Source organism: Mustela erminea, chromosome 9, assembly GCF_009829155.1.
Source record: "Mustela erminea isolate mMusErm1 chromosome 9, mMusErm1.Pri, whole genome shotgun sequence".
NCBI classification, from domain to species: domain Eukaryota; kingdom Metazoa; phylum Chordata; class Mammalia; order Carnivora; family Mustelidae; genus Mustela; species Mustela erminea.
In genome coordinates, this window is record NC_045622.1 from 105,255,724 (window position 1) to 105,279,229 (window position 23,506).

Sequence of the window (23,506 nt, forward strand, 5' to 3'; positions counted from 1 at the left end):
TTCTCGGCTCCCGGGGGTGGGGTGGCGGGGCCGTCCCGGGCCCCAGCGCCGCGGCACAAACAGGCGCCGGACGCGGAGCCGCCAGGAAGCGCGGGAGGGGGGGCGGGACGAGGTGGAGGGGGGAGGCCGGGCCGCCTGGTAACCCCTCCCTGTCCGGGCCTCGCCGCTCGGGACCCGGGCAGGGCCAACTCGCTGACCCCCAGGCCCCCTCCGGGTCTCCGCCCTCCAGGCCCTTCCGGGATCCCCGCCCCCGGACTCCCTGGGGTCCTAGTCTCCGCGCCCCAGCCCCTAGCCCCTAGGGCCAGAGCCGACCCGCCCCTCCCCACTTCCGCGAGGGGCAGGGGCGGGGTCACGAACTGGGCCCTTAGCCCGGGGGCGGGGCTTTCCCTAAGGGGCTAGGCCAAGGCATCTCGAATTGGGACTGGCAGGAGCGGGGGCAGCGGGTTATTAAGGCTGGGGGGTGGGCGGATTCCCAGGGTATTGGGGTCAGGGTGGCATTAGCCCAGCTCAAGCCGGGCTAGGCTGACTCAGCATCCTGTCCCTGCCAACCTTCGTCCCCGACCGCTCTGCTTTTCCTTGGGCAGAGATGGGAGATGGCGCCGGTGTTGCCCCTGGTGCTGCCCCTCCAGCCCCGCATCCGTCTGGCACAGGGGCTCTGGCTCCTCTCCTGGCTGCTGGCGCTGGCCGGTGGCCTCGCCCTCCTATATAGCGGGCACCTCCTGGCCCAGCTGTGGCTCCTCCGCACTTTCTTGGCTCCCTCCTGCCCCTTTGCTGCCCTGCCCCAGGTGGCCCTGGCTGCCGGTTTGGGGGCTCTGGGCACAGGACTGGTGGGTGCGGGAGCCAGCAGGGCCAGCCTGGACGCGGCTCAGTACCCTCCCTGGCGAAAGGTTCTGGGCCCCCTGCTGGTGCTTGGCACTGCCGGCGGCGGGGGTCTTCTGATCCTAGCCCTGGGGCTGGCCCTGGCTTTACCTGGGAGTCTGGACGCGGGGCTGGAGGATGGCCTGGGGACTGCCTTGGCTCACTACAAAGACACAGAGGTGCCCGGACACTGTCATGCCAAACGGCTGTTGGATGAACTCCAGCTGAGGCACCACTGCTGCGGGCGCCACGGGTACAAAGACTGGTTTGGCATCCAGTGGGTCAGCAGCCGTTACTTGGATCCCAACGACCAGGAGGTGGTGGAGTGAGTGTTTGGTTTCTCCCCTCCCCCACCCCTCCTCCTAGCCTCCTTCCCCTCCTCCGTCTCCTCCGCCCTTAAAACCCACCTCACCCCACAGGCAATAAATAGAGCGGAGGGATTGAGAGAATTGGTTACAGATCTGCCATTTATTAGGTGTGTGACCCAGGGCACATTACCAAACTGCTCTGGGCCCGTTTCCTCCTCTGTAGTATGGAGATCATAGGACTCACCTTACAGACTTACTGTAAAGATAAATGAATTGTGCATGCCTCACACTGCACGCGGTGGTAAACCAGTCAGGAAAGGTCTCTCGTGTTGTTTCCCTTCTCAGCTCCTGTGCCCTGCAGTTTCTCCCCCTGGCCTCTATTTCCAGCCATCCTAACACCCCTGCCCCTCCCCTTGCAGCCGGATCCAGAGCAACGTGGAAGGCCTGTATCTGATCGATGGTGTCCCTTTCTCCTGCTGCAACCCCCACTCGCCCAGACCTTGCCTGCAAAGCCGGCTCTCGGAGCCCCATGCCCACCCTCTCTTCGATCCCCGTCAGCCCAACCTAAACCTCTGGGCCCAAGGATGCCACGGGGTGCTGCTGGGGCACCTGCAGGACTTGGCGAGCGTGCTGGGCGGCGGGCTGGCTGTCACCTTCCTGCTGCAGGTGAGTCAGCCAAGTGTCCAAGGGCTCCCCTCCTCAGGGGAACACTCGTTGCCTCCAGCCCTGGCCCCGGGAGCACTTGACCCACACGGACGTCTCTCCCCTTGCCTTCCCCACAGATCCTGGTGCTCCTGGGCCTGCGGTACCTGCAGACGGCCCTGGAGGGGCTTGAAGGAGTCATTGACGCGGAGGGAGACACCCAGGGCTATCTCTTCCCCAGTGGGCTGAAGGACATGCTGAAAACGGCGTGGCGACAGGGAGGGGTGGCTCACAGGCCCGCACCTGAGGAGGCCCCACCAGAAGAGGCACCCCCTGAGGAGGGTCTCCCTGAGGCCTAGTGGCCTGAAGCTTGGGGTGGAGACTGGGAGGGGGCGTGGGGAGGGACGGACAGGACTGAAAACCTCACAACTCCTTACCGAGGCTCCACATGATGGTGGTGGTGGCGTTCCTGGGATTAGAGGAGGAGCGAATGTCAGTCACAGAGCTGGATGGGGTGGAGGGGGATTGGCAAGAAAACTAGGTGTCCAGGCCCTAGCCCCTGTGGCTAAGAGCCCCCCGGGGAACAGAAGGCGCTCAGGGTGTGGGGAAGGAGACGCGGGAATGACCGGAGACTGCTCCTTGCACACAGACTCAATAAAGCTTTTGGATGGAAGCCACTGACCTTCCTCTTCAAGGGGGTGGGGGGCCCTGGGAGAGCTGATTTCTGTCTGACAGAGAAGCCAGGACGCCCAGGTTTTTGGACTCTGGTGAGGGTCAAATGCAAGAACCAGACGTGCGCAACGAAGGAAAACAGAGGCCCCTCCAGCTTGAGATCTTTTATTCTGGAGGTAGGAGGGGGGTCAGCATGCTCAGGTGGGGAGGGTCCAGCCCAGCTCCTCCAGCCCCCCAACGCATGCCCAGCCCCAATAAGTTACCCAGTTGCTCAGCAGCCCTCCCTCCTGAGCGTCTGTCCTTCCGCTCCGCCCCAGACAGGGCTGACCCGACTCAACACAAGGGCCGCTTGTCCCCAGCCTGTGGGCAGTGCCACATGGCAGGCTGGGGGAGGGGAGAAGCAGCTGGGCCACGCCCTGGGGCTGAGAGGGCAGAGGGGGCCGCCCCCGGCTCTGAGGGGGTCAGGATTTGGAAAACTGCATCCCTGGCAGGCCAGGGGCCCAGTCCCCCAGGTTCGTGCCTGACGAGAGGCAGTGGTCAGGGTGGGGATTGCCGTCACACCTCCACAGCTGGGTCTGAGCCTCGGCCCTGCCGCTGGAGCTGCTCTTCCTGCTTCATCTTGGGTTTCTCTGTCCGTGTGTGCCACACCAGAACCTGTCCCGGGCGCGCTTCGGTTAGGGCTGGGCCTGGCTGGCATGAGGCCTCTGGGGCCCTCAGCATGGAATGCATTCTCTCACCCCCTCTACACACACAGCGTCCGCTGTGAAGTGTGAAGGGCAGCCCCCCTCCCCCCGCCACCCCCATGCTATGTGGATGCCCAGGAGACAGCGTGGCAGGAGACCCCTTGCCCACGCTGGCTCCCAGCTTCCCCTGCAGCGGAGTAAGCAGAGTTGAATCCGGGCTCTAGAGGGTCCCTCCTGGTCCAAAAGCCCATCCTCTGAGCATCCTCCACGAGGCCTTGCTCCGCTTCCCCCATCACCCCTCCATATCCCAGAGCCGGATTTCGGCCCATCTCCAGCTCCTTACCCGAGTGCAATTGGCTGCCCGCGGCTCCAGGTCCTTGGGATCCACGAGGTGGCTCAGGAGACTGCTCTCCAGGTGGCCCCGGGGAGCGGTGGCATCAAACTGGGCACTGGGCTTAGCCAACAGCAAGGGCAGGGCGACAGCAAATCCTGCCATATCCACTGGGAAGGGCCTGTTGGGCTCCCACGCTGTGTGGAAGCCCACGACCCGGCCATCCTGTACCCGAGGGCCCTCGAATCGCAGGCCGCCCACCAGCCCCACAGGCCACACTGAGACACCACGGGTCCAGCGCATCTAAGAGAGGTCAGGAGAGAAGAAACAGACAGGGGGGTGGCCCAGGGCCACGGGGGTCACGCGGCCCCACTGCTTCCCCCTCCTCACACCGGTCACCAAGGCAACAGGTGAGGCTGGCCCCACCTGCCTCTTTCCCCAACCCCACCCTAGAGGGGTGGGGAGGGGCTTACCTCCTCGAAGAGTTCCCGGCTGTAGGTGTTGTCATCATCTGCGAAGTACACGACTCCCCGCGTGCCGGCTGGAGGGGGGTCCTTCTCTCCCCCCACAGCGCCCCCTCCACTCCGGAGCCAGTCCAGGGCCCTGTTCCGTTGCTCTACCCCGCGGGGCCGAACCCACCCGGGTTCGCCCTCCCTGAGCCGCTGGGCCTTGGGGGTGAGGACCGCCAGGTGTGTGAAGAGGAGGCCCGAGCCAGCCAGCAGCCCGGAGACCAGTGGGGTGGGGCCCTCGGCATCCTCCACCAGCAGCCAGTGCAGCCGGGGCACCAGGCTCAGTGTCTGGGACAGCCGCACCAGCTCGGCTTTCTGCACCAGCCTGCAGGGGGAAAGAGGCAAGGCGGGGGGTAGGGCTCGGTACCATCTGCTCCCGCCTGCCGGCCAATACACATAACTTCTCCCGGGCCCATTCCGGTATCCCCCATGGTCTTTCCCGAGCCAATACCCAAATTCTCTTTCTCGCCTATCAGTTTCACACCGAGCTCCCCTGCCCTGTTCCTGCAGCCCATGTCTGGAACCCCCCCAACCCCAAGGCTCTGGCTGTGGGAGACTACAGGTTAAGGTCACAGGCTTTGGAATCAGATCTGGGTTTGAACGCCAGCTCTGTAAGTGAGTAGGTGAGACACTGGGGGAAATGGGTCAGATCTCCCCAAGCCTCAGTCTCCTTAGCTAGGAAAATGAGAATAACAGTACTTTACCACCATGCTGTCTTAAAGGTTCAATGATAATGACTTTCTAAAATATCAGGAGGGGGGCGCCTGGGTGGCTAAGTGGGTTAAGCCTCTGCTTTTGACTCAGGTCATGATCTCGGGGTCCTGGGATTGAGCCCCACATCGGACTCTCCCCCTCTCTCTCTGCCTGCCTCTCTGCCTACTTACGATCTGTCAAATAAATAAATAAATCTTTTTAAAAAAATAATAAAATAAAATACCAGGAGGGCCAGGTCCTCTGCCTGGGTTTCTAAGTAGAGAGATTTAGAGGAGCTCTTTGCCTCATTCCTCTCCAGGGGAGGGTTTTCCTAAGTTTAGACAAGAAACTGGGAAGGTGTGGCCAGGCTTCTTTATCCTGAAGACTGCTCTGCCCCAGGGTTGACGCTGTGTGTACGGAAGAGGACAGGGTCTAGAGCTGCCTGTGCCTACACGGGTCAGCCACCTGATTCCAGGCAGGTGTCAGCAGGCTCTTTAGCTGTAGATCCAAAACCATGTTTCCCAGTTGGTTTGTACAAGGAGAAAGCTACATTTTAATTAAAAAAAAAAAAAAAAAAAAAAAAAAAGTAAAGCTCTTACTTAGCACAGTGTCTGGTAGAAAGTAAACATGCTGTACATCACAGCTGGTGTAACTATTTCTAGATTCTAGTTTGACTGTCAGGCCAAGCCCTTTCCTACTTCAATTTAGTCAGGGATCCTCCAACTTTCTCACCAAAGGATCCCCGAGAGAGAGAAAGCGAACTCAGAGGCAAGCTCAACATTTCTTTGAAACTTTCTTGTTCTTTCTTCAAATTTGTTAGGAACTGTGTCTTCTATTTCATAGCATACCCCTGTCTCTTTTACTGGAAAAACAACCCTTTTCCCACAGATCTTTGAGGAGAGATGTGGTTCATTTACCCTGTCATTTGGCAGGCCCCAGTTTGAGGAACATCCCGTGGCCCAGCTCCTCTCTAAAGTCATCATCAGCCCCAACCTCCTGGCCCACGCAGGCCTCCCGGGTACACCAGAGCCCGTTACCTGGCGTAGGTGGGGGTAACGACATAGATAGTAGGCAGGGCTTCAGGTTCAGGGGGCTGGGCAGGGGCAGGGGGTGGGCGGCGGAGATCGGCTTGCAGCTGGGAAATCCTCAGATCCTTCTGCCGAAGCTGCTCAGCCGCTGCGCGCAGGGGAGGGAGGCAGTCACATGGCTGACCTGGTCCCAGGAAGCAGGGAAGGGGGGCAGAGAACCACAGCATGTTGAGCATCCCAAAGGGGATAACCTTCTCATTCAACTCCTAGGCAGTGCTGGAGTGTCCTGACAACTTCCCCGACAGCCTCTCCCACACCTCATGGCCTCCATCAGCAGCCCCCTCCAACTGCAATCAATTCCATCTGTTACAGCTTTCATTCGGATACTGAACTAATCAGCAGCCTCCATCCATCCCTTCTACCTGCTGATCCTAAGGTTGCCTTCTGGAGCCATAAAGAACAACTAGATCTCCTGAACCAGGGCAGTCTTTTAAATACCTGAGGATCACGCCCTAAGCCCTGTCTCTCTATGTAAGAGGCAACATTCCATCTGTTCCCTTGGCTGTGTGACCAGAGACTCATAAAATTAATCGATTCCGTTATTGGATAAATATTTATTGAATGCTCCTCGTGGGAGGCAGCCTTAGGTGCTGGGGATGCAGCAGGGAGCAGGGCAGACATGGTCCCTGCCTTCATGGAGCTTTCAGTTTAGGGGAGGAAGCAGACACTGACCAAAGAAACAAATTCGTAAAATCATTCCGAATTGTGATAAGAGCCAAGAAGGAAACACAAAAAAAAACAGAGAATAAAAGAGAATGCGGAAAAAGAAGAGTTACGCTAGCTAAAGTGGTCAGGGAAAGCCTCTCTGAGGCGGTGACATTTGAGCTGAGACCTGAAGGATGAGAAAGCGGCGGCCAGGGAAGAGCAGGGAGAAAAGCACCGCAGCCCGCAAGAACAGGTTAAGAGCTTGAGAGAGCAATGAGCGTGGGCTTTTCGAGAAACTGTCATGCAGCCAGTGGGGCCGGAGCAGAGCGAGCGAGTGGGAAGGGAAAGGGTTGGAAAGGCTGACGGCCACAGGATCATGCGGGGCCCTGCGGACTCTGGGAAGGAGTCTGCATTCCATCCGAGGTGCGGAGGGAAGCCGCGGCGCATCCTACAGAGGGGAGTGCGCTGGCGGCCGCAGAGGGCCAACGGAGGGCCGAGCCGGCTGAAGGGTGTCTGCGCGGGGGTTCATCCCTAGGGCGGGATCCACGGCGGCGGGCGCTCTCCGGCGAGCCCGCCGCCCCCCCGCCCCGCCCCGCTCACCGAGCTGCACCAGCGCGTAGAGGAGGCCGGCGATCGACACCAGGAAGTAGGCGAGAAACACGTTCTTCAGCTTCAGCTTCATGGCGGTGCCGCCACCCGCGCCGGGGCAGGCGGGGTCCGGGGGGACGAGGGGGTCCCCGCCCCCCACCCGCCAGCCTGCAGACCCCGCCCCTGCAGCGGCCCCGCCCCGTGTCCCGCCTTCCCCACGCTTCCCTACACCGGCTCCGGCGAGCTGGGGCCCGCGGCGCCCTCCCGGGCCCACTTCCGGTCAGTCTGCACCCCGCCCCTCGGGTTAATTTCCGGTCCCACAGCCTGGTTCTGGGAACCACGGGAGTGGGTGACGTCACATCCGGCGTGGCTAGCTCGCGTGGCGGGCAGTGGGAGCGACTCTGAACTCCAGTCCCCTTGAACTCCAGTCCCTGCGCGCGGATTTCCTCCTGATTTCCATTCATTCCCTTACCAGACACAGAACCCAGTAACAGTTCTATAAATGCTTGTTACACGAATGAACGAAGTGTAGGACTTCACGTGCCAGGCCTGTGCTCTGGGTGTCTCTCACGCATTGCATCTCACTCCAATGCTGAGATAGGTGGCATTGTCCCCATTTTACGGACAAGTAACCAAGGTTGACAAAAACTACGAATTGTCACTAAGCAGTTTTCTATGTCCCATCTGGATACCGGTCTCCAAAATCTCTAGCTCCCTCTAATGCACGTTCCCTACACGGTTGACAATAGGGGTCGCGGTGTATGGGGGGTGGGGGTTAGGAGCGGGGTGCCAAGGCATGCACTACCTCCCGGGAAACTGGCAATATTTGAACTGAGAATTGCATGAACACATCCCTTAACTACTCATAAGCATGAGCCTTCCTGAGCAGTCATTTTCCCTAAAAAAAAAAACCAAAAACCCACAACCTTCTTGTTTCTGGTACAATAAATCTCCAAAACTAGTAGTCTCCAAAATGGAGAAATTTATTTCTTGTCACTGAAACAATGGAGAGTTTTTATTAAAAAGGGATGCTAAGGAAAAGCAGCCTTTTGCATGAGACCATGACTATAAAGCTGTTTCTATTCAAGGACCCCATTGGCTCTGGTCACCACTATTAACTACGCCTGCTAAAATCTGATGAGCTTGCTGGACTCCTCTATGAAAATACTAATGAGGGCACCTGGGTAGCTCAGTGGGTTAAGCAGCTGCCTTTAGCTCAGGTCATGATCTCAGGGTCCTGGGATTGAGTCCCGCATCAGGCTCTCTGCTCAGCAGGGAGCCTGCTTCCTCCTCTCCTCTCTCTGCCTGCCTCTTTGCCTACTTGTGATCTCTCTCTGTCAAATAAATAAATAAAAAATCTTTAAAAAAAAAAAAAAGAAAAGAAAATACTGATGAGGCTTATGCTGATGTTAGATGAAAATGTCAGGCCCTCAGGCTTCTAAGGATCTGTGGTTCAGGCCAGAACCAGAATCCAGACACCAACAGTTATTTATGGTTTATCATTTTATTGTTTCTCCTTTTATCAAAACCTGTCACAGCTGGGGACCAAGAGGAAGTAAAAAAAATTGCCACAAATATTCCCCCTTGTCCCCTAGTTAGTCCTCCCCCACCCCCCTCCAGGGCTTCGGGCCAACCCTGGGCACACATGATCATCTCCCCCACCCCCCTCAGTCTTCTCCCAGCAATAAATACAGGTGACCGTGATTCGATGAAACCACAACCAATTTCTCCATCTTGAATGCCCCCCAAGGGGACAAAACGGGGGCAAAAGAAGTTTAATGCCCATCCCCTCTTTAAGGAAGAGTGTAAACTTCTTTCCCCCAAGGGACGGGGGGAATAGAACTGCCCCCGTCAGAACTGCAGCAGCTCTAGAAGCAATCAGGGAGAGGAAAGGTTGGGGCGACAGCGAAGAGGATGTTCTCCAGCAACCTCACTCCTTTGATCCATTCATCCCTTATCAGGTAAGGGGTGGTCCCAGTGTATCAGTGGGGCATAAAAAGGGGAGGGCTGACAGAGAAGAAGCGGGAGAAAGAAATAAAAGGAGGGAAAGCAGTTTGGTGGGAGGGGAAGAGGAAGGAGAAAAGGAACCCTAAAGCTCACTGCCCTCCTGTTCTTCCAAGAAAGGGCATCAACACCATCAAGAGGTATGAATGAAGAGGGTCTAGGAGATTCAGGGCCCCCAAAAGAAAGGAAAAAGAAGGGAAAGCAAGGGCCTCATGGTCCCCAGGTCTTCACAGGTGAATGTGCTCCAGTTAGAGCAACAGACTGTTGGGAGGTGATGCGAGACTTGTCGTCAGCAGGGTGGCAGAGGTCAGGAGGTCACAGGAGGAATTCAGAGCCCAGGGACAGCTTCTCATCCTGCCCGGATGTTGGCAGAATCTGAGTCTTCAGATAAGAAAGGTGAAGTCTGGGGAGGGTCAAACTCCACGGCAGAAGGAAGAACTCTCATCACCACTGCGCCCCTCCCGCCCCCCAACAGCCCTTCCGCTATCGCAGGTGAATACTCCAGTCGGATGCCACGCTGACGCCAGGCTTGCGCAGGACCAACACCGAGGTCTCGGGGTCATGCTGGAAGGACAGGCGGCTTTCAGGAGAACCTGTCGGGAGAAAAAAGAAAGTGTTCCATGGTCACGGCAACAGCTATGGCACAGCAACTATTTCCCCACAGGCAAGGTGTCCCCAGCCCTGCCCCTACTTCCCCTCTTTCCCCACCCTGGGGGCTAGGCTCACCCTCACCTTTTGTCTGGAGTACCACGGCTGCTGGCTTCCCGGCCCCTATTATCACCACTCGCTCAATCCAGATTGGTGTCTCAAAGTGGCCTTTGGGGTCTGCTGAGCTAGAGGGAACAAAAACAGATGCCAGTCAGGGAGAAAGATGTCAGAGCCGAAGGAAGGATGAGACCCGAGAGCAGGATCCGATTTAAGAAAAGAGCACAGGGCACTGTGAGCATCCCCGAGGCTACCACAGACAAATGAGCGCTTCATTACCTGGAGACCAGGCTGTTGCCAGAGAATGAGAACCGACGCAGCAGGAACTCCTGGCGAGTCTGATAATTGAATGTGTGCCCATCATCTAGAAAGAGCTCTCCTTGGGCTGTACCCTGAGCAGGAAATGGGATAGGAAGAGCCTGAGCCCAAGGGGGAAGGAGGGGCGCTCCCCCGGGGACTGAATCCCAGGGAGGCATGCAGAGGGCTGAGGGGCTCCCTGCCCACGCACTCACCTGGGGACTGAGAGCAACGAAAAGTGTGATGGGGTCATCCTTCATGCAGTCAGAAGAGCGCCGCACTCGCATCCACCGAGGGATAATTGTCCCTCCACGCTGGAACACGGGGATCTAGGGCGAGAACAGGGGAAGAAGCTGCCCCACTGTCCAGGCTTGGGCCCAGCAGTGTCTTTTGCTCTTGCCCATCTGTGCCCACTTAGGTAGCAGACCCCAAAGCACACACTCTCCCCTTCTCGAAACTGACAGGCAGACGGAGCTGGCAGCTGGGCCAGGCATACTCACAGTGTTCAGGGTTACAGGTAGGTACAGGGTCTGGGGACCGTAATGCTTCTGGTAGCTCTGAATGTCATACCACACCTGCGGATGGCAAAAGACATACTAGGTCACTGCACAGGGCCCCCATTCTAGTTACTCTCCTTGCCCTTCACCACCTTTCTCCACCACACCCTTTCTCCCTTAACTCACCTCCCCTTGGCCAGGCAGATACACCTGCACGCCATGAGCCCCGGAGTCTGATACAGGGTGAACCAATAATGCATCCCCTAAAACACACCAGAATCCTCTGTGAACTGAGGGGACCAGTTCCCAGGTAGGGAGCACCAGAACACCTGCTGTCTTGCGCCACCGGCTTCACTCACTCCTCCCTCCCTGGGCACCCACAGACCTCTCCCACAGGGGCCTACTTCTTCTCAGCCCTATCCCAACCCACCAGCAATGGTCCCCTCCATTTCTCACCAAGCAGGAACTGATCATCTATACTGAAGGTGGTCACATCCTGAGGATAATGCACCCACAGGGGCCTAGGAAGGAAGCAAGACAAGAAGGGAAGACACCTGCTGTCCTGGCAGAGGTCAAAGATGCTACCCAAGGAACTGGAGATAAGAATGGCACAGGGTGGGGTGCCTGGGTGGCTCAGTGGGTTAAAGCCTCTGCCTTTGGCTCGGGTCATGATCTCAGGGTCCTGGGATCGAGCCCCACATAGGGCTTTCTGCTCAGCAGGGAGCCTGCTTCCTCCTTTCTCTCTGCCTGTTTCTCTGCCTACTTGTGATTTCTGTCAAATAAATAAATAAAATCTTTAAAAAAAAAAAAAAGTACAAGCCAGGAGCTTGCAGCCAGACAGCTCAACTGTGCCATAGGCCTTAGCTATGCAACCTACCCTTGACCGTTGAACTTCCTCACCCATCTCCTTGCCTCCTCCTCCCCCGCCCCCTCCTGAAACTATTCCACACAGCAACTTTCCAGTGGCCACTGCATCATCCTCGATCACACTGAATTTTCGTCTCCTAGGTCATGTCCTACCTCTCCCTCTGGTTCCTTACCCTGAGTCACACTGGTCTTTCTATCCCTGGAACACAACAAACTCATTTCCACTTTAGAGTGTCTGCGCCTGAAGTCTCCTGTGCTGGGATTTTCCTCCGCCAGATCACAAAAGTCCATTTACCTCATTAATCAGACCTCACCTCCCATGCCCTTCCCCTACCCCTTTTTTTAAGAATGCCCCACACCCAGCGTGGAGCCCAACATGGGGCTTCAACTCAAGACCCTGAGATCAAGACCTGAGCTGAGATCAAGAGTCAGACTCAACCCACGAGCCACCCAGGTGCCGCTCACACATCCTTCTTCTTAAAAAAGCTATCTGTAGAACCAAATTCCATTACCCTATTCAAAAAGCCTATCACTGTTGGCGATTTTCTTATTTGCTTATTTGTGTATTTTTCTGTCTGCTTTACTCCCAAGGATGGAAGGATACTTGTCGGCCCAGTTTCAGGCACTGGGGATAGCGATGATGATGCCCAGCAGCAATGTTTACTGCCACTCATCCCCATTAGTCTCTTCTTACTCTTGACCTTGAAACTAGAATTTCCTTCCTTTACGAGGCCCTGGTGAGTGGTGAAAGAGGCCCATAGATGGAGCCCAGTCCCCACTGTCCCTCAGCCACCTCAGCCCACTCCACAAAGACACAGCTGGCTGCCTCACCTCATGACGGGAATGCCTTCACGATGGGCCTGATAGAAGAGGGTGTACCAGAAGGGCAGCAAGGAGTATCGCTGGCCCAAGGCATCTCGGACGATGTCATGGTACTGAGCTGGTAAGAGCCAGGGCTCTCGCCGCCCAGTGTCCAAGTGTGCATGTGCCCGGAAGAACGGCTGGTAGGCACCCATCTGGTACCAGCGCACAAGCAGCTCTGGTTCTGGATTTTTGAAGAAACCGCCCACGTCCGCTGGGAGAGGGGAGGGAGGAAATAGGTTGGAAAAGAGGGCTGCTACATAAGGAGCTCCCCGGGGCCCCAATCTAGACTCTCAGCTCTCTGTTCACGCCTGGGTTCTGTGCCCTCTACCTGGCTCCTCTCCCACCAAACCAAGACCCCCAATTCCGCCCCCTCTCACCTCCACAGAAGGAAAGTCCCACCAGCCCCAAGCTGAGACACATAGGAATAGAGATCTTCAAATGGTCCCACTCAGCAGTGTTGTCCCCAGTCCACACAGCTCCTAAGGAAGAGGAGGGAGATGGAGGTTACAAGCAGCGGTAACCTGCTTATAACAAGTGGTTACAAGCTCCGCTTTTCCTACAGCCGACTCCTCTGACCTGCCACCCCTGCTCTAGGGCCCCCAGGGCCCTGCCCCAGATGGCAGAATTCACAACAGCACTCGAAAGGGGACTGGACCTTCCCCTCCCCGGATCCCCTTAAAGTGCGCAGGTGCAGGGGGCTGGCCCCCAGCTGCTCTCAGACAGCCACATGGACAGATTTCTCAGAGAAGCAGGCCTTGGTGCACCACTCCTCCAATCTGCCCTTCACACCCCCTGTCACAGCTCTATTCTCCAAATCTTACCAAAGCGCTGGGAGCCCGCGAAGAAAGCCCTGCTTAGGACAAAGGGGCGCTCCAGGCCCCCAGAGCGCAGCACCAGCCCGTCTGCCGTTGCCATGTGCTGGATGGAGACAGCAGAGGAGGGGCAGTGAGGACTAAAAGCCTGCTGTCATGTCCATTCCCCAGCCCTCAGGCTCTCCTTGCTCGGCCTCTTACCACGTAGAAGCCATAGATGTTATGGACGTCTCGGTGCTCCCAGCCCCCATAATGCTGGGCATCCTTAAGCATAGTAACCTCAGGACCATTGAACACAGATGGTTCGTTCATATCATTCCAGACATAGAGGTTGGGAGCTGAGCCCTAGGTACACGAGGCAGAAAATGGGGGCAGAAGGACAGAGAAGAGGAAAAAGACAAACTGTGAGAGCAGAGCACGCCTAGGAATCCAAAAAGTATTTCTCAGGGTCCTATGAGGAACAAGAAGGCCTCCTGAAAAATCTAAGCAGCCAGGGGCGCCTGGGGGCTCAATCAGTTAAGCACCAACTCTTGGTATTGGCTCAGGTCACGATCTCAGGATGGTGGGGGTCAAGTCTGGTGTTAGGCTCTGGCCTCAGCGGGGAGTCTGCTTCTTTCCCTCTCTCTCGGTCCCTTCCCCAACCCCCCACTCCCACACATACTCTCTCTAATAAATACATCTTAAAAAAAAAACCACACAAAACAAAACAGAGAACCAACCAGAGCAGGGCTGGCCGGCAGAGAATGACGGTCTCAAGGAGGTGGAGTGGGAAGGACAGAGGCAGGTAGAGGAGGGGCTGCCGTACCTCATAGTTGTCAAAGCTGAACATGTTGGCCCACCAGGCCCTCATTGTAGGATTGGTAAAATCAGGATAACCAGCGGCACCTGGGACAAGTTAAGGGTAGCTGTCAACCTCCGCGGGGCACACTGGTGGCCATCCCACCTTCCTGGTCTCACAAAAGCCTCTCCCTCAATTCTGGGCCCACCTACCTGGCCAGCACCAGCCCTCGTAGTCAGAGCCATCCCGGGTTTTAACATACAGACCCTGGCTCTGCAACTCTTCATGTACACGGTAGCCAGAATCCACCTTGATGTGGGGGTCCACAATGGCCACCAGCTGCAGGCAAGGAACAGGGATGCTCAGAGCTCTCCAGGGCTGCTGTGCCTGAGGAGACCGAGCATGGCCACAGCCCTCTTACCTTCCGCCTCTTGGAGGCCAAGTGTTCCAGCATGGTAAGGGGTTGGGGGAAACGGCTGGGGTCCCAGGTGAAGTACCGCTTGCCATCAGCATGCTCGATGTCCAGCCAAATGACATCGCACGGCAGGTTATGGTCATCGAAGCCCTGATCGACTTCCAACACATCAGCCTCGTCCCGGTAGTTCCAGCGGCTCTGGTGGTAGCCGAGGGAGAAGAGCGGGGGCAATGCCTGGGTCCCTGCAGGCACGGGGGTCACAGTGGGGTCAGGCCCAACCTGGGCCACTGGAACACCCAGAAAGGAAGGGAGGCTTGTCGATGAGACAGAGTGTGAAGGGTGCTGGGCTAGGAAGTAGGCTGAGGCACAGAACTTTTGAAAAGTGGAGTCATCCTCTCAAGAAGACAGGGCCAGCAGAGGAGGCTGCAGGCTGGCAGAGAGGGGACGCACGTACCTGTGAGACTGGCATACTGCCGGAACACATCAAAGGCAGAGGGCCCGAGCAGCAGGAAGACATCAATGATGCCGCTCTCCGACATCCAGCGGACATCCGTCTGCGGAGTCTCTCCGGAGCCTTGCAGGTAGTCTAGCATCTTCCCAAACAGGGTCTACAGAGGAGACCAGACACACAGATCTGACACCCACCCTCTTCGTCCCTGACCCAGAGACAAAGCAGCAGTGTTCTCTTCAGAGTCCTCACACAGCGGGGTCCTAAGGAGTCACTCTGGGCTAAGATTAGATATCACCTCCTCAGGGAGGCTTTTCTGGACCACGCCATCTAAAACAGCACACTGTCTCCGTCCCCACCACCTGACCGCTGCATCTCTTTCTCAACACTTACCACTGCAGAACTCACCCCACCTTCTCACCTGTGTTAACATCTGTCCTCCACCCTGAGAGCGAGAACATTTCCTACCCCAACAGCAATATAACCCCAGCACCTACCAGAGTGTCTAGTACATGACGTATGGTCACTAACAAATGCACTGACAATAAATGCAGAAGGAGCAATACCTTCTCCACGAGCATGTGTTTTCTGGGAAGGGCCAGGGAACTCAAATGCTGCTCCCAAGGCTCAGGGCCCCTTCTCCCACTCAGTCCCTAAATAGGGATCCCCAGGAGCCTCTTCAAAGTAAATTCCCCTAGCACACCCACTGTCTCAGGCCTGAACACGTGCTCCCCGCCTGCGTGCTCACCTTCCCTGCGGTGTTGGACGATATGTCAACCCAGGTCTCCGCGGCATTGAGCCAGAAGATGCCCAGGTCCCGATGAGGGCTGTGTGCCAGGAGCACAGGCACAGACCCATACAGGGCCATGGGGTTGTAGAGCTCATACTGGAATACATCCAAATTGTAGAGGCGATATGGCTCCCCACCCCTGCAGGCAGACAGACAGACTGGCCCTAGGCTGTGGCACCCACAACCTCCACCCCACAGATACAGAGTGATAAGAACTGGCCCCCTGCCCTTTCTCAAACCTTTCTCAAACAAGAATTTTTCTTTAAGGTTTTATTTCTGAGGGAGAGTGTGCATAAGCACACTCCATTGGGAGGGGCAAAGGAAGAGGGAGAAGCAGAGTCCCTACTGAGCAGCAAGCCTGACGTGGGGCTCGATCCCAGGACGCTGGGATCACGACCTAAGCCGAAGGCAGACGCTTAACCAACTGAGCCACCCAGGCGCCTCTCAAAGGAGAATTTTCTGATCACCAAAGGTGATCTGGCCTCAGGAAGTGATCCATGCTTGTCTGGAGCGTCCAAACTGCATGGATACCACTCCACAGCCCTAACGCCCAACCCCTCTTTCCCGCCCCCATTTCTTGATGTCACCATGGGACTTACTCAGTGACCTTTAACCTCAGGCTGTCTGCATGCTCAGGGATCCCATACACATGCTCCATGCCTGGCAGAGAGAAGTCTAAACCCACAGACGTGGGGCCTGGAAGGAAAGCAAAAGATGGGCTCCAGAGCTTGTTTGACAACGAGTCCTTGCATCCCTGCCCAAGGCTCTCCCAGTCCCTCACCATATGGCTTGCTGTCAGAGTGAGTTTTGAATGTCTCCTCCCAGGCTCCTGGCTCATCTTTCTCTGCCTTCCCCTGGGTCTCCTCTGGCTGTGAGGAGGAAAGCAGAGTACCTCCAATCACACACTAGCTCTCTCTTCCCCCGCCCTCTTCTAAATCTCAACCCCAATGGGGAGACTGAGCTCAAGTTTCCTGTGGGCCTTTCCCCTCCAACCTCCCAGCCAGCCCTGTGCCCAACAACCCAGCCCACTGACTTGCCTTGTCACCATCCCCAGGCGCTTCCTCCGGCTGGGCCCCACCGCCCTCCGCTGGGTCTTTTGATCCTTGCCTGGAAGGTAGGAGAGCTGTCTGCTCCAATCCAGAGGGGGCAGGGACGAGGGGCTAGTGGAAGGAGGGGTAAGGGAATAGAGAGCCAAGGGTCCAAAGGAACGAAGGCATTGGAGGAAGGGACTGAATGTTAAAGCTTGGCAGGGAACCCCAGTGAGCAGATCAATATGCAAAGGACGGGGAGAGAAATGAGAAAGGGAAATGATTAATGCCACCAGGAGGTGCCTGCCACACACAGGACTCAATCCCCAGCCTCTGCCTGCGTTCCAGAAGAGATAGCAGGATGGTTCAAGTGCCTGGACTGGGAATGCCAGTGCTGGCTCTGCAGCCTCTGAGAGAACCTGGCCCCAGCGACTCTCACTGGACCTCAGCCTCTTGGCCAGACACCAGGGTTTTACAAAGGCAAGTGGGTCATACCACGGTCAAGCCTCTACAGATATATGCAGGGACTCAAACAAGAGGTTCTGCCGAAGAATGTTTTCAAGGGCAGCTGGCAAGCAGTTCCACCTAGAGCCTCAGTGCACCCCCACTAAGAGCCAGAAACCCCAGCATTGGGCAGCATCTCTCCACCCCATCACAAATCAAGAAGCTCCCTACATTCCTTAAGGACTTCCAGCATTTCATCTTCCTTCTCCCAAGGGGCTCCCAGCCAGGGGACCAGGGACCAGATACCACGTATCTGGAGAAAGAAGGGTGAGTGAAGGGCAGGGTATAGAAAGGTCTAGGGCACCTTCCCCTGGGGGCCAGAGTGAAGGGTGGGTAAGGGCAGAGGAACAGATACAGTACCAGTGGCCATGGATTTACCTAGAGAAAAGGTTCTTGATCTTATCCCAAATGCTACCGAGCGTGAGACTAACTTTATCCGAGAAACTGGGGCAGGAGGAAATGGGTAGGGAAGGGGAAAAGGAGGCACAAAACCAACACAAAAACAGAAACATAAAAGTGAGTTTCAGTCGACAAACTTCCAGAGATGGGGGGATGGGGCAGAAAAGAAACAAAACAAAACAAAACAAAACAAAAAGGAAGAAAATAAACCTGGGAGATGTGATGGTGTGAAAAGGGGAAGAGGGAAAGGCAGACCCAGGCAGGCCTCCCAGAGGTGGTGCCCAGAGTACAGCTCAGGGACAAAGGTGACTTGCCTCCTGGTCTGTACAGGAAACGGAGAAAACCGCGACCTGGGTCTGCTTCCTACCCTCCCTGACAGCAGCTTCTCCCAGCCTCAGCCCCAGCCCCTACCTCGCGGTCCTGCCACCCTGTCTCCTCCCAGGGACCCAGTGCCAAATCCACCACACCCCTGGGCCCTGGCCTACTAGGTCCTCTCCAGTCCCAACCCCTGTACTCACGGGACCCTGGGGGCCCTCTGGTGCTCAAAAGCCAAGAGTCCTCGGGCATTGACACTAAGCAGAAGACTGCGGTCCTCTAACAGGTCCAGGCGGAATGGCCGTGCTGTCAAGATGATTTTATAGGGTCCCTCAGCCACGGTGAGCTCCACACTGTTTTCATCACGGCCAGAGACAGAAAGCCTAGGAAAGAGACCGAAAGGGATAAAAAGAAGCACAAAGAGCCAAGAGTAGTGATGACACTTTCAGACGGTGGGGAGGGGGACTACTAAGAGCTATAGTTGGTGTGGGGACAGTGCCAGGGGCAGACAGATTCACCAAAGGAACGAAGAAGAGCCTGGCAGTGGACCCAAGCATATTTAGAACTTTGAAATGTAACAGAGGTAGCATGGCAGTTGGGTGAGGAAAGGAGGACTATTCAATAGAGAAGTCAGAAAAATAAACTTAGATTAGGAAAAAAAATGGTACCTAATTCCTACCTCATACCAAATATAAGTAACTACTCCAGACAGATTACGACTTAACATTTTAGAGTAAGATTTTTTAACTTTTTTTTTTAAAGATTTTATTTATTTATCTGACAGACAAAGACCACAAGTACGCAGAGAGGCAGGCAGAGAGAGAGGGGGAAGCAGGCTCCCTGCTGAGCAGAGAGCCCGATGTAGGGCTCGATCCCAAGATCCTGAGACCAGGACCTGAGCCAAAGGCAGAGGCCTTAACCCACTGAGGCACCCAGGCGCCCCTTTTTTTTCTTTTTTAAGTAATCTCTACACCCAACATGGGGCTCAAACCCATGACCCTGAGAACAAGAGTCACATGTTCTAAGGACTGAGCCAGGCAGGCGTCCCTAAAGTAAGATATTTAAAAAATAACCTGGAAATAGAGAAGAATTATTTAAACACAACTTAGAAGGGTGCCTGGATGGCTCAGTCAGTTAAGCATCTGCCTTCGGCTCAGGTCATGATCCCTAGGTCCTGGGATTGAGCCCCACATCAGGCTCCCTGCTCAGCGGGGAGCCTGCTTCTCTCTCTCCCTATGCCTGCAGCTCCCCCTGCTTGTCCTCTCTTTCTGTCAAATAAATAAAATCTTTTAAAAAATTATACAGGGGCACCTGGCTGGCTCAGTGGGTTAATTCTCTGCCTTCGGCTTGGGTCATGATCCCAGGGTCCTGGGATCGAGCCCCACACCGGGCTCTCTGCTCAGCGGGGAGCTCCCCTCTCTCTGCCTGTCTCTCTGCCTACTTGTGATCTCTGTCAAATAAATAAATAAAATGTTTAAAAAAAAAAAAAAAACACAAGTGAATGATAACTTTAGAATAACAATCACCTCTGGGGGCGGTCAGGGCCACATGATAATGAGAAGTATATGATTGGGTTGGGTAAAGGGTATACAGGGAAGGTTTATCATATCATATTCTAAATTAAGTACTTAATAGAGAGCCATGCATGGGGCCCTGGGCTGGCTCGGCTAGCAGAGCATGCGACTCTTAACCTCGGGGCTGTTGGGTTTGAGCCCCCCGTTGGGTGCAGAGATTACTAATAAATAAATAAATAAACTTAAAAGAGAGAGAGAGAGAGGGAACCCCATGCATGGAATACTCATTATGACACTGTGTCGTGACTCAAGAATTTGAGGAACCGTATCAAGACTATCTGAAGAAAAAGAAAGAAAAAGAGAAAACGTAAGGGGAAGGGAAAGGACAGGAGGAACCAACCACAGACACTGACGCCGGAGGGCAAGAAATGGGGCCTTGTTTATTTACTTTTGCATCGCCAGCCCCTAGCCCAGGCCTGGCACAAAGCTGGAAGCAGTATCTGTCTGCACAATGAAAGAAGAAAAAGGGCAGAAAAGAAAATGCATGAAACAAAGGGAGAAACAGAGCAAGGTTAGGAGAGTGGCAAGGATACTAGAGAGCTGCTATCCCAAAGTGGGGGGGGCGGGAATCAGCCAAATACAGATTCATCGGGAAGGAGAAAAGGACCGTGGAAATGCACAGGTTTCTCGAGAAAAATTTACCGAGATGTCGGGGGATCAGCCACCAATACATCTGACACCCGGTATCGGGGCCGCCGGGGCTCCAGCTCATCAATCCTTATCCGGGTCATGTTCTTTTGAAGTCCCTGGAGCTCCAGCACCAGCACTACCTGTGGGGGTAGAGGTTTGGATCTGGAGAAGGGAGAGGGCTACACCACAGAATGCCCTCTGACCCGACTCCCTCCTGAGGGGGTCCCCTCACCTAAGGGACCTAAGATCTGAATTCCTCAGAAAATCCCAAGATGGCTGGGACAGGATGTTGGCTATAGGTTCACCTCTGACAAATTACCCCTTAGCAAGCGTTTCCCCACCCCCACCAGACTCCTCCTTTTCTTCCCTGACCTTGGTAACCTCGTTGATCAGGCGGACTGTGAGGGCATCGGGACCAAGCTGTAGAGAGTCTAGCAAGGCTCGGTATGGAGAAAGGCCTGGCCGTATGCTTCGTTGCCTCCTGCCAAGTGAAATGGGAAGGAAGGTTCCCCAATGTTCCTTGGTCCCTCTACCACCTGTAGTGTCCCCAGGCTACCCCCCACCTGCCACAGCACCTCCCACAGTACCGTATTTTCCACCCCACTCTCCAAGAAATATCATACTTGCAGAAGGAACTCTCTTCACAGGTCTTAAAGTTGCTTCTATCCACAGCAAGGGTAACTCCCAGGCAGACCCCTAAACAAGCAAGTACCAAACCTGCCCCAGACCTACGGAGGAAAAAGACAAAGAGGGAACAATCAGCACAGAGGTCAGAAAAGGCCCCACCTTCACAGGGAAAGGCCCCTTCCCACCACAACCCTAAAGGGGGAGAGAAATATAAGGAGTCTGGTTAACTAGAAGAAAAGGCAGCGTGGACATGGGGTGAAGTGTCAGGCCTGAGGAGTTGGCTCGCTCACACCTTCCCTTCAAAAGGCAGAGGAAGTGGACACAGGATCTTTGGCCTTCAGAGGCCCTGGTATTGACTCTGGTTACATCAGCTTCTCTGAGGAAAGGAGCAGTAACAGCCAGTCCCAGGGGAAGTGGTGGCACCATGTGAGGAACAGAGAAACAAAGCCAGCCATGCCTTTCCAGGGGCAAGGCATTAGGTGGAGCTATAGTGGAAAAGTTAAAGATGTACCCTCAGCTGGCCTGTGGTCAGCTAGAATACCTAGAATCCCAATATCCCTAGCACCCTCGGCATCCTGCTGCTAGATCTTCAAAGTCAGTCATCACTACTGGGTAACCATAGCCACATGTATTGAATCCTAACATATCCCCAGGGACCAGACTAACTGCCTATATCATCAGTTTTCAACTTTCCCAAATTTTTTTTAAAAGTATCAGTCTCAACCCAGAGATTCTGATCGAACTGATACAAACAGGGGCCTGGGCATCAGTTCTGAAAATCTCCTCAAACAATACTAATGGGCGACCATCATTCAAAACTTCTTCTTGATACACACTACCTCTTTTTCATTTCTTTCGTTGTTTACTTGGGGAATGTAGGGTTAGAGTTTTACCCAGATGGGAAAATTGAAGCATAAAAGGTTCAATAATCCATCCAAAACTAAACTGCTAATAAGGGGTGAAACTGGGATCGAACTCAGCTCTGCCTGACTCTGGGTCCCAAGTACTTCATGATACACAATACAGCAAACCACCTACCAGCAAGGCCTGCCTCATTGAGGACCATTACCCCAAGGTTACCACAGACTGTCACTTCTCCCAACGTCCTATCAAATGACAAAGGACTAATTGACCTATTTAAGCAAGTTAGTTTGAAAGGCATGTTCATCCATTCTCAGTAAATCCTAAACAGAGGTCCTCAAACTTCACTGTTAAGGATTAACTGCAGTGTTTAGTAAATGTAGATTCCCAAATCCGGGGGCGGAATCTGCATTTTAAACATGCTTTTCCAGCAACAGTTGTGGGTTGTCCAGGAGCACACTCTTAAATGTGTGTCCCAAATAGGAAGAGAAAACAAACACAAGCTTCTCTTAAAATCTTAAAACTTTGCAAACTGTTAACAAGGTAACTAAAGACTATATATACATTGTATCCAGCATTAGCCTCAATCTGTTTGACAGCTAAAGGTAAGGAAAATCACCAGAAAGGAGATGGCAGAACATAGTCCTCCAGTTCCAGAAGAATGTGAAAAGCAATGCAGGACACACAGAAAAGTGAGAACACCAGGCACTGTCTTTTGATAGGCCAAGCAGGAATAATTAGAATCAAAAGAAGAAATGCTACAAGAAAACTCAACAGCTAAGCTTATGGCCCAGGTCCTGAGGAGTGACCGCAGCAGGCACCCTGCACCACTGACCCCATGTCCACCTGCCCAAAGCGGCAGTAATCATAAGTACTGTGAGTTAAATACCCTCTGGAGTTCTAGTTACACAATCTATGCAATGGGCTTGGGAGAAATGCCAATGAGGTTAGGATTTCTAAAAGCTCTTTTCAGAAATGACCTGTTGGAAGGCCCTAGGAACTCAGAAATGCCTCGAACGCCCCAAAGCAAGAGGTGGTCACAAGCCAAAGTCAGGAATGAGCCGCAGGGTAAGGTGCACCCGTTTATTGTTTCAGATCACAGACTTCAGAGAGTTGAGTTTACAGTCCAATCTTTTTTTTCACTGCTGGTCACAGGACATGCCTCTCCCACCCCAGTACATCCGTTATGTCCAGGTAAACGCTTTGTGGCGTTGGTGATTGTTTCGAACCGTTTTTTTTTTTTTTCGGTAATAGAAACTCGAGATCGCAGACCAAAACATTCGATTGCCATGTTGTGTTTGAGCACCATCATCCAGAGAGACCGTGAACTTACGAGATCCTGCCCCAGCCGTGCCCAGCGACCGTGAACACCGAAAAAGCTAGGGTTGGTGTCCATGTGAAGACAAGGGCAGGGCAGGGTCCGGGGCTCTGGGGTGGGGGTGGGGGGCGCGTAGGGCAAGAAGGGTAGTGCAGGCGGGACAGCAGTCCGCGGTGTTTCCCGGATGAGGGGCCCGAAGGACAGTGGGCTGCGTTCCCAGAGGCCCTGCCGCGTCTAGTCCCCGCCCGGATGGCCCTGCACACTGCAGGAAAGAGGCGGCAGCGTTAACCGCCGCGACCGCCAAGGGAGGGGGGCGACTGAGAGCGGCCAAGGCCAAGAAGAGCGAACGGTTGCGGCCCTCATGAGCCGCCGGGCTGGAGCTGGGTGCCCCAGAAGCAAGGGCCCCCAGCGCCGCGCGGATCTACCGCGAGGAAACCGGGGGAGACTGAGGCCACCTCCAGAGGGACAAAAGGTGCTCACGAGGCCGGGGGGAGTAACAGAGTCTCAGGAGGACACACAGGAAGGAGAGATATGGGGTTTGGGGGGCCTGGGGGCGTCCCGGGCGTGCCCCCGGGTTCCGGGCTCCTCACCGCCTCCTACGCGCCGCCACTGCCGCTACCGCCGCCATCTTGTGCCGGGTTTGCTCCTTGACCCCGAGCCTCTCCTCCCCCCCGCGCGCGTTGAGCCACGTACCTTAGTGCCCGCCCCTTCCGGCCTTCTGATTGGCCCGACCGGAGAGCGGCCGGGCGACTGTCC

The 23,506-nt window shown here is 55.1% G+C and overlaps 3 protein-coding genes across 6 annotated transcripts; 1 reads left to right on the forward strand and 2 right to left on the reverse strand.

Annotated features, from left to right (window-relative positions):
* Nucleotides 1-329: 329 nt before the first annotated feature.
* On the forward strand, nt 330-2,481 carry ROM1 (retinal outer segment membrane protein 1). Its single transcript, XM_032357053.1, has 3 exons — nt 330-1,183; nt 1,586-1,832; nt 1,949-2,481. Exons 1-3 carry the CDS (start codon nt 594-596, stop codon nt 2,165-2,167), a joined length of 1,056 nt encoding a protein of 351 aa, XP_032212944.1. The 5' UTR covers nt 330-593; the 3' UTR covers nt 2,168-2,481.
* Nucleotides 2,482-2,614: 133 nt separating this feature from the next.
* Nucleotides 2,615-7,321, reverse strand: B3GAT3 (beta-1,3-glucuronyltransferase 3). 2 transcript variants are annotated; one of them, XM_032357055.1, is made up of 6 exons: nt 7,030-7,321; nt 5,734-5,872; nt 3,968-4,328; nt 3,507-3,797; nt 3,042-3,134; nt 2,615-2,840 (listed from the first exon to the last, which is right to left on the reverse strand). In XM_032357055.1, the coding sequence occupies exons 1-6, from the start codon at nt 7,109-7,111 to the stop codon at nt 2,814-2,816; spliced, it is 993 nt and encodes a 330-aa protein (XP_032212946.1). In that variant the 5' UTR covers nt 7,112-7,321; the 3' UTR covers nt 2,615-2,813. The 2 variants fall into 2 exon arrangements, with proteins under 2 accessions (XP_032212946.1, XP_032212945.1); XM_032357054.1 differs by having other exon boundaries at nt 5,734-5,908; nt 7,030-7,320.
* Nucleotides 7,322-8,505: 1,184 nt separating this feature from the next.
* On the reverse strand, nt 8,506-23,447 carry GANAB (glucosidase II alpha subunit). Of its 3 annotated transcripts, XM_032357042.1 has the most exons (25): nt 23,341-23,447; nt 20,568-20,672; nt 20,317-20,425; nt 19,957-20,084; nt 17,944-18,123; nt 17,405-17,470; nt 16,532-16,601; nt 16,276-16,363; nt 16,094-16,190; nt 15,453-15,633; nt 14,711-14,864; nt 14,263-14,498; nt 14,054-14,180; nt 13,869-13,948; nt 13,265-13,408; nt 13,073-13,169; nt 12,629-12,730; nt 12,219-12,462; nt 10,977-11,041; nt 10,707-10,783; nt 10,524-10,598; nt 10,239-10,352; nt 10,006-10,118; nt 9,754-9,854; nt 8,506-9,614 (listed from the first exon to the last, which is right to left on the reverse strand). In XM_032357042.1, exons 1-25 carry the CDS (start codon nt 23,376-23,378, stop codon nt 9,505-9,507), a joined length of 2,901 nt encoding a protein of 966 aa, XP_032212933.1. In that variant the 5' UTR covers nt 23,379-23,447; the 3' UTR covers nt 8,506-9,504. The 3 variants fall into 3 exon arrangements, 2 of the variants coding, with proteins under 2 accessions (XP_032212933.1, XP_032212934.1); XM_032357043.1 differs by lacking the exon at nt 17,405-17,470; XR_004289046.1 differs by lacking the exons at nt 8,506-9,614; nt 9,754-9,854; nt 10,006-10,118; nt 10,707-10,783 and having other exon boundaries at nt 10,304-10,352.
* Between the last annotated feature and the right edge of the window lie 59 nt (nt 23,448-23,506).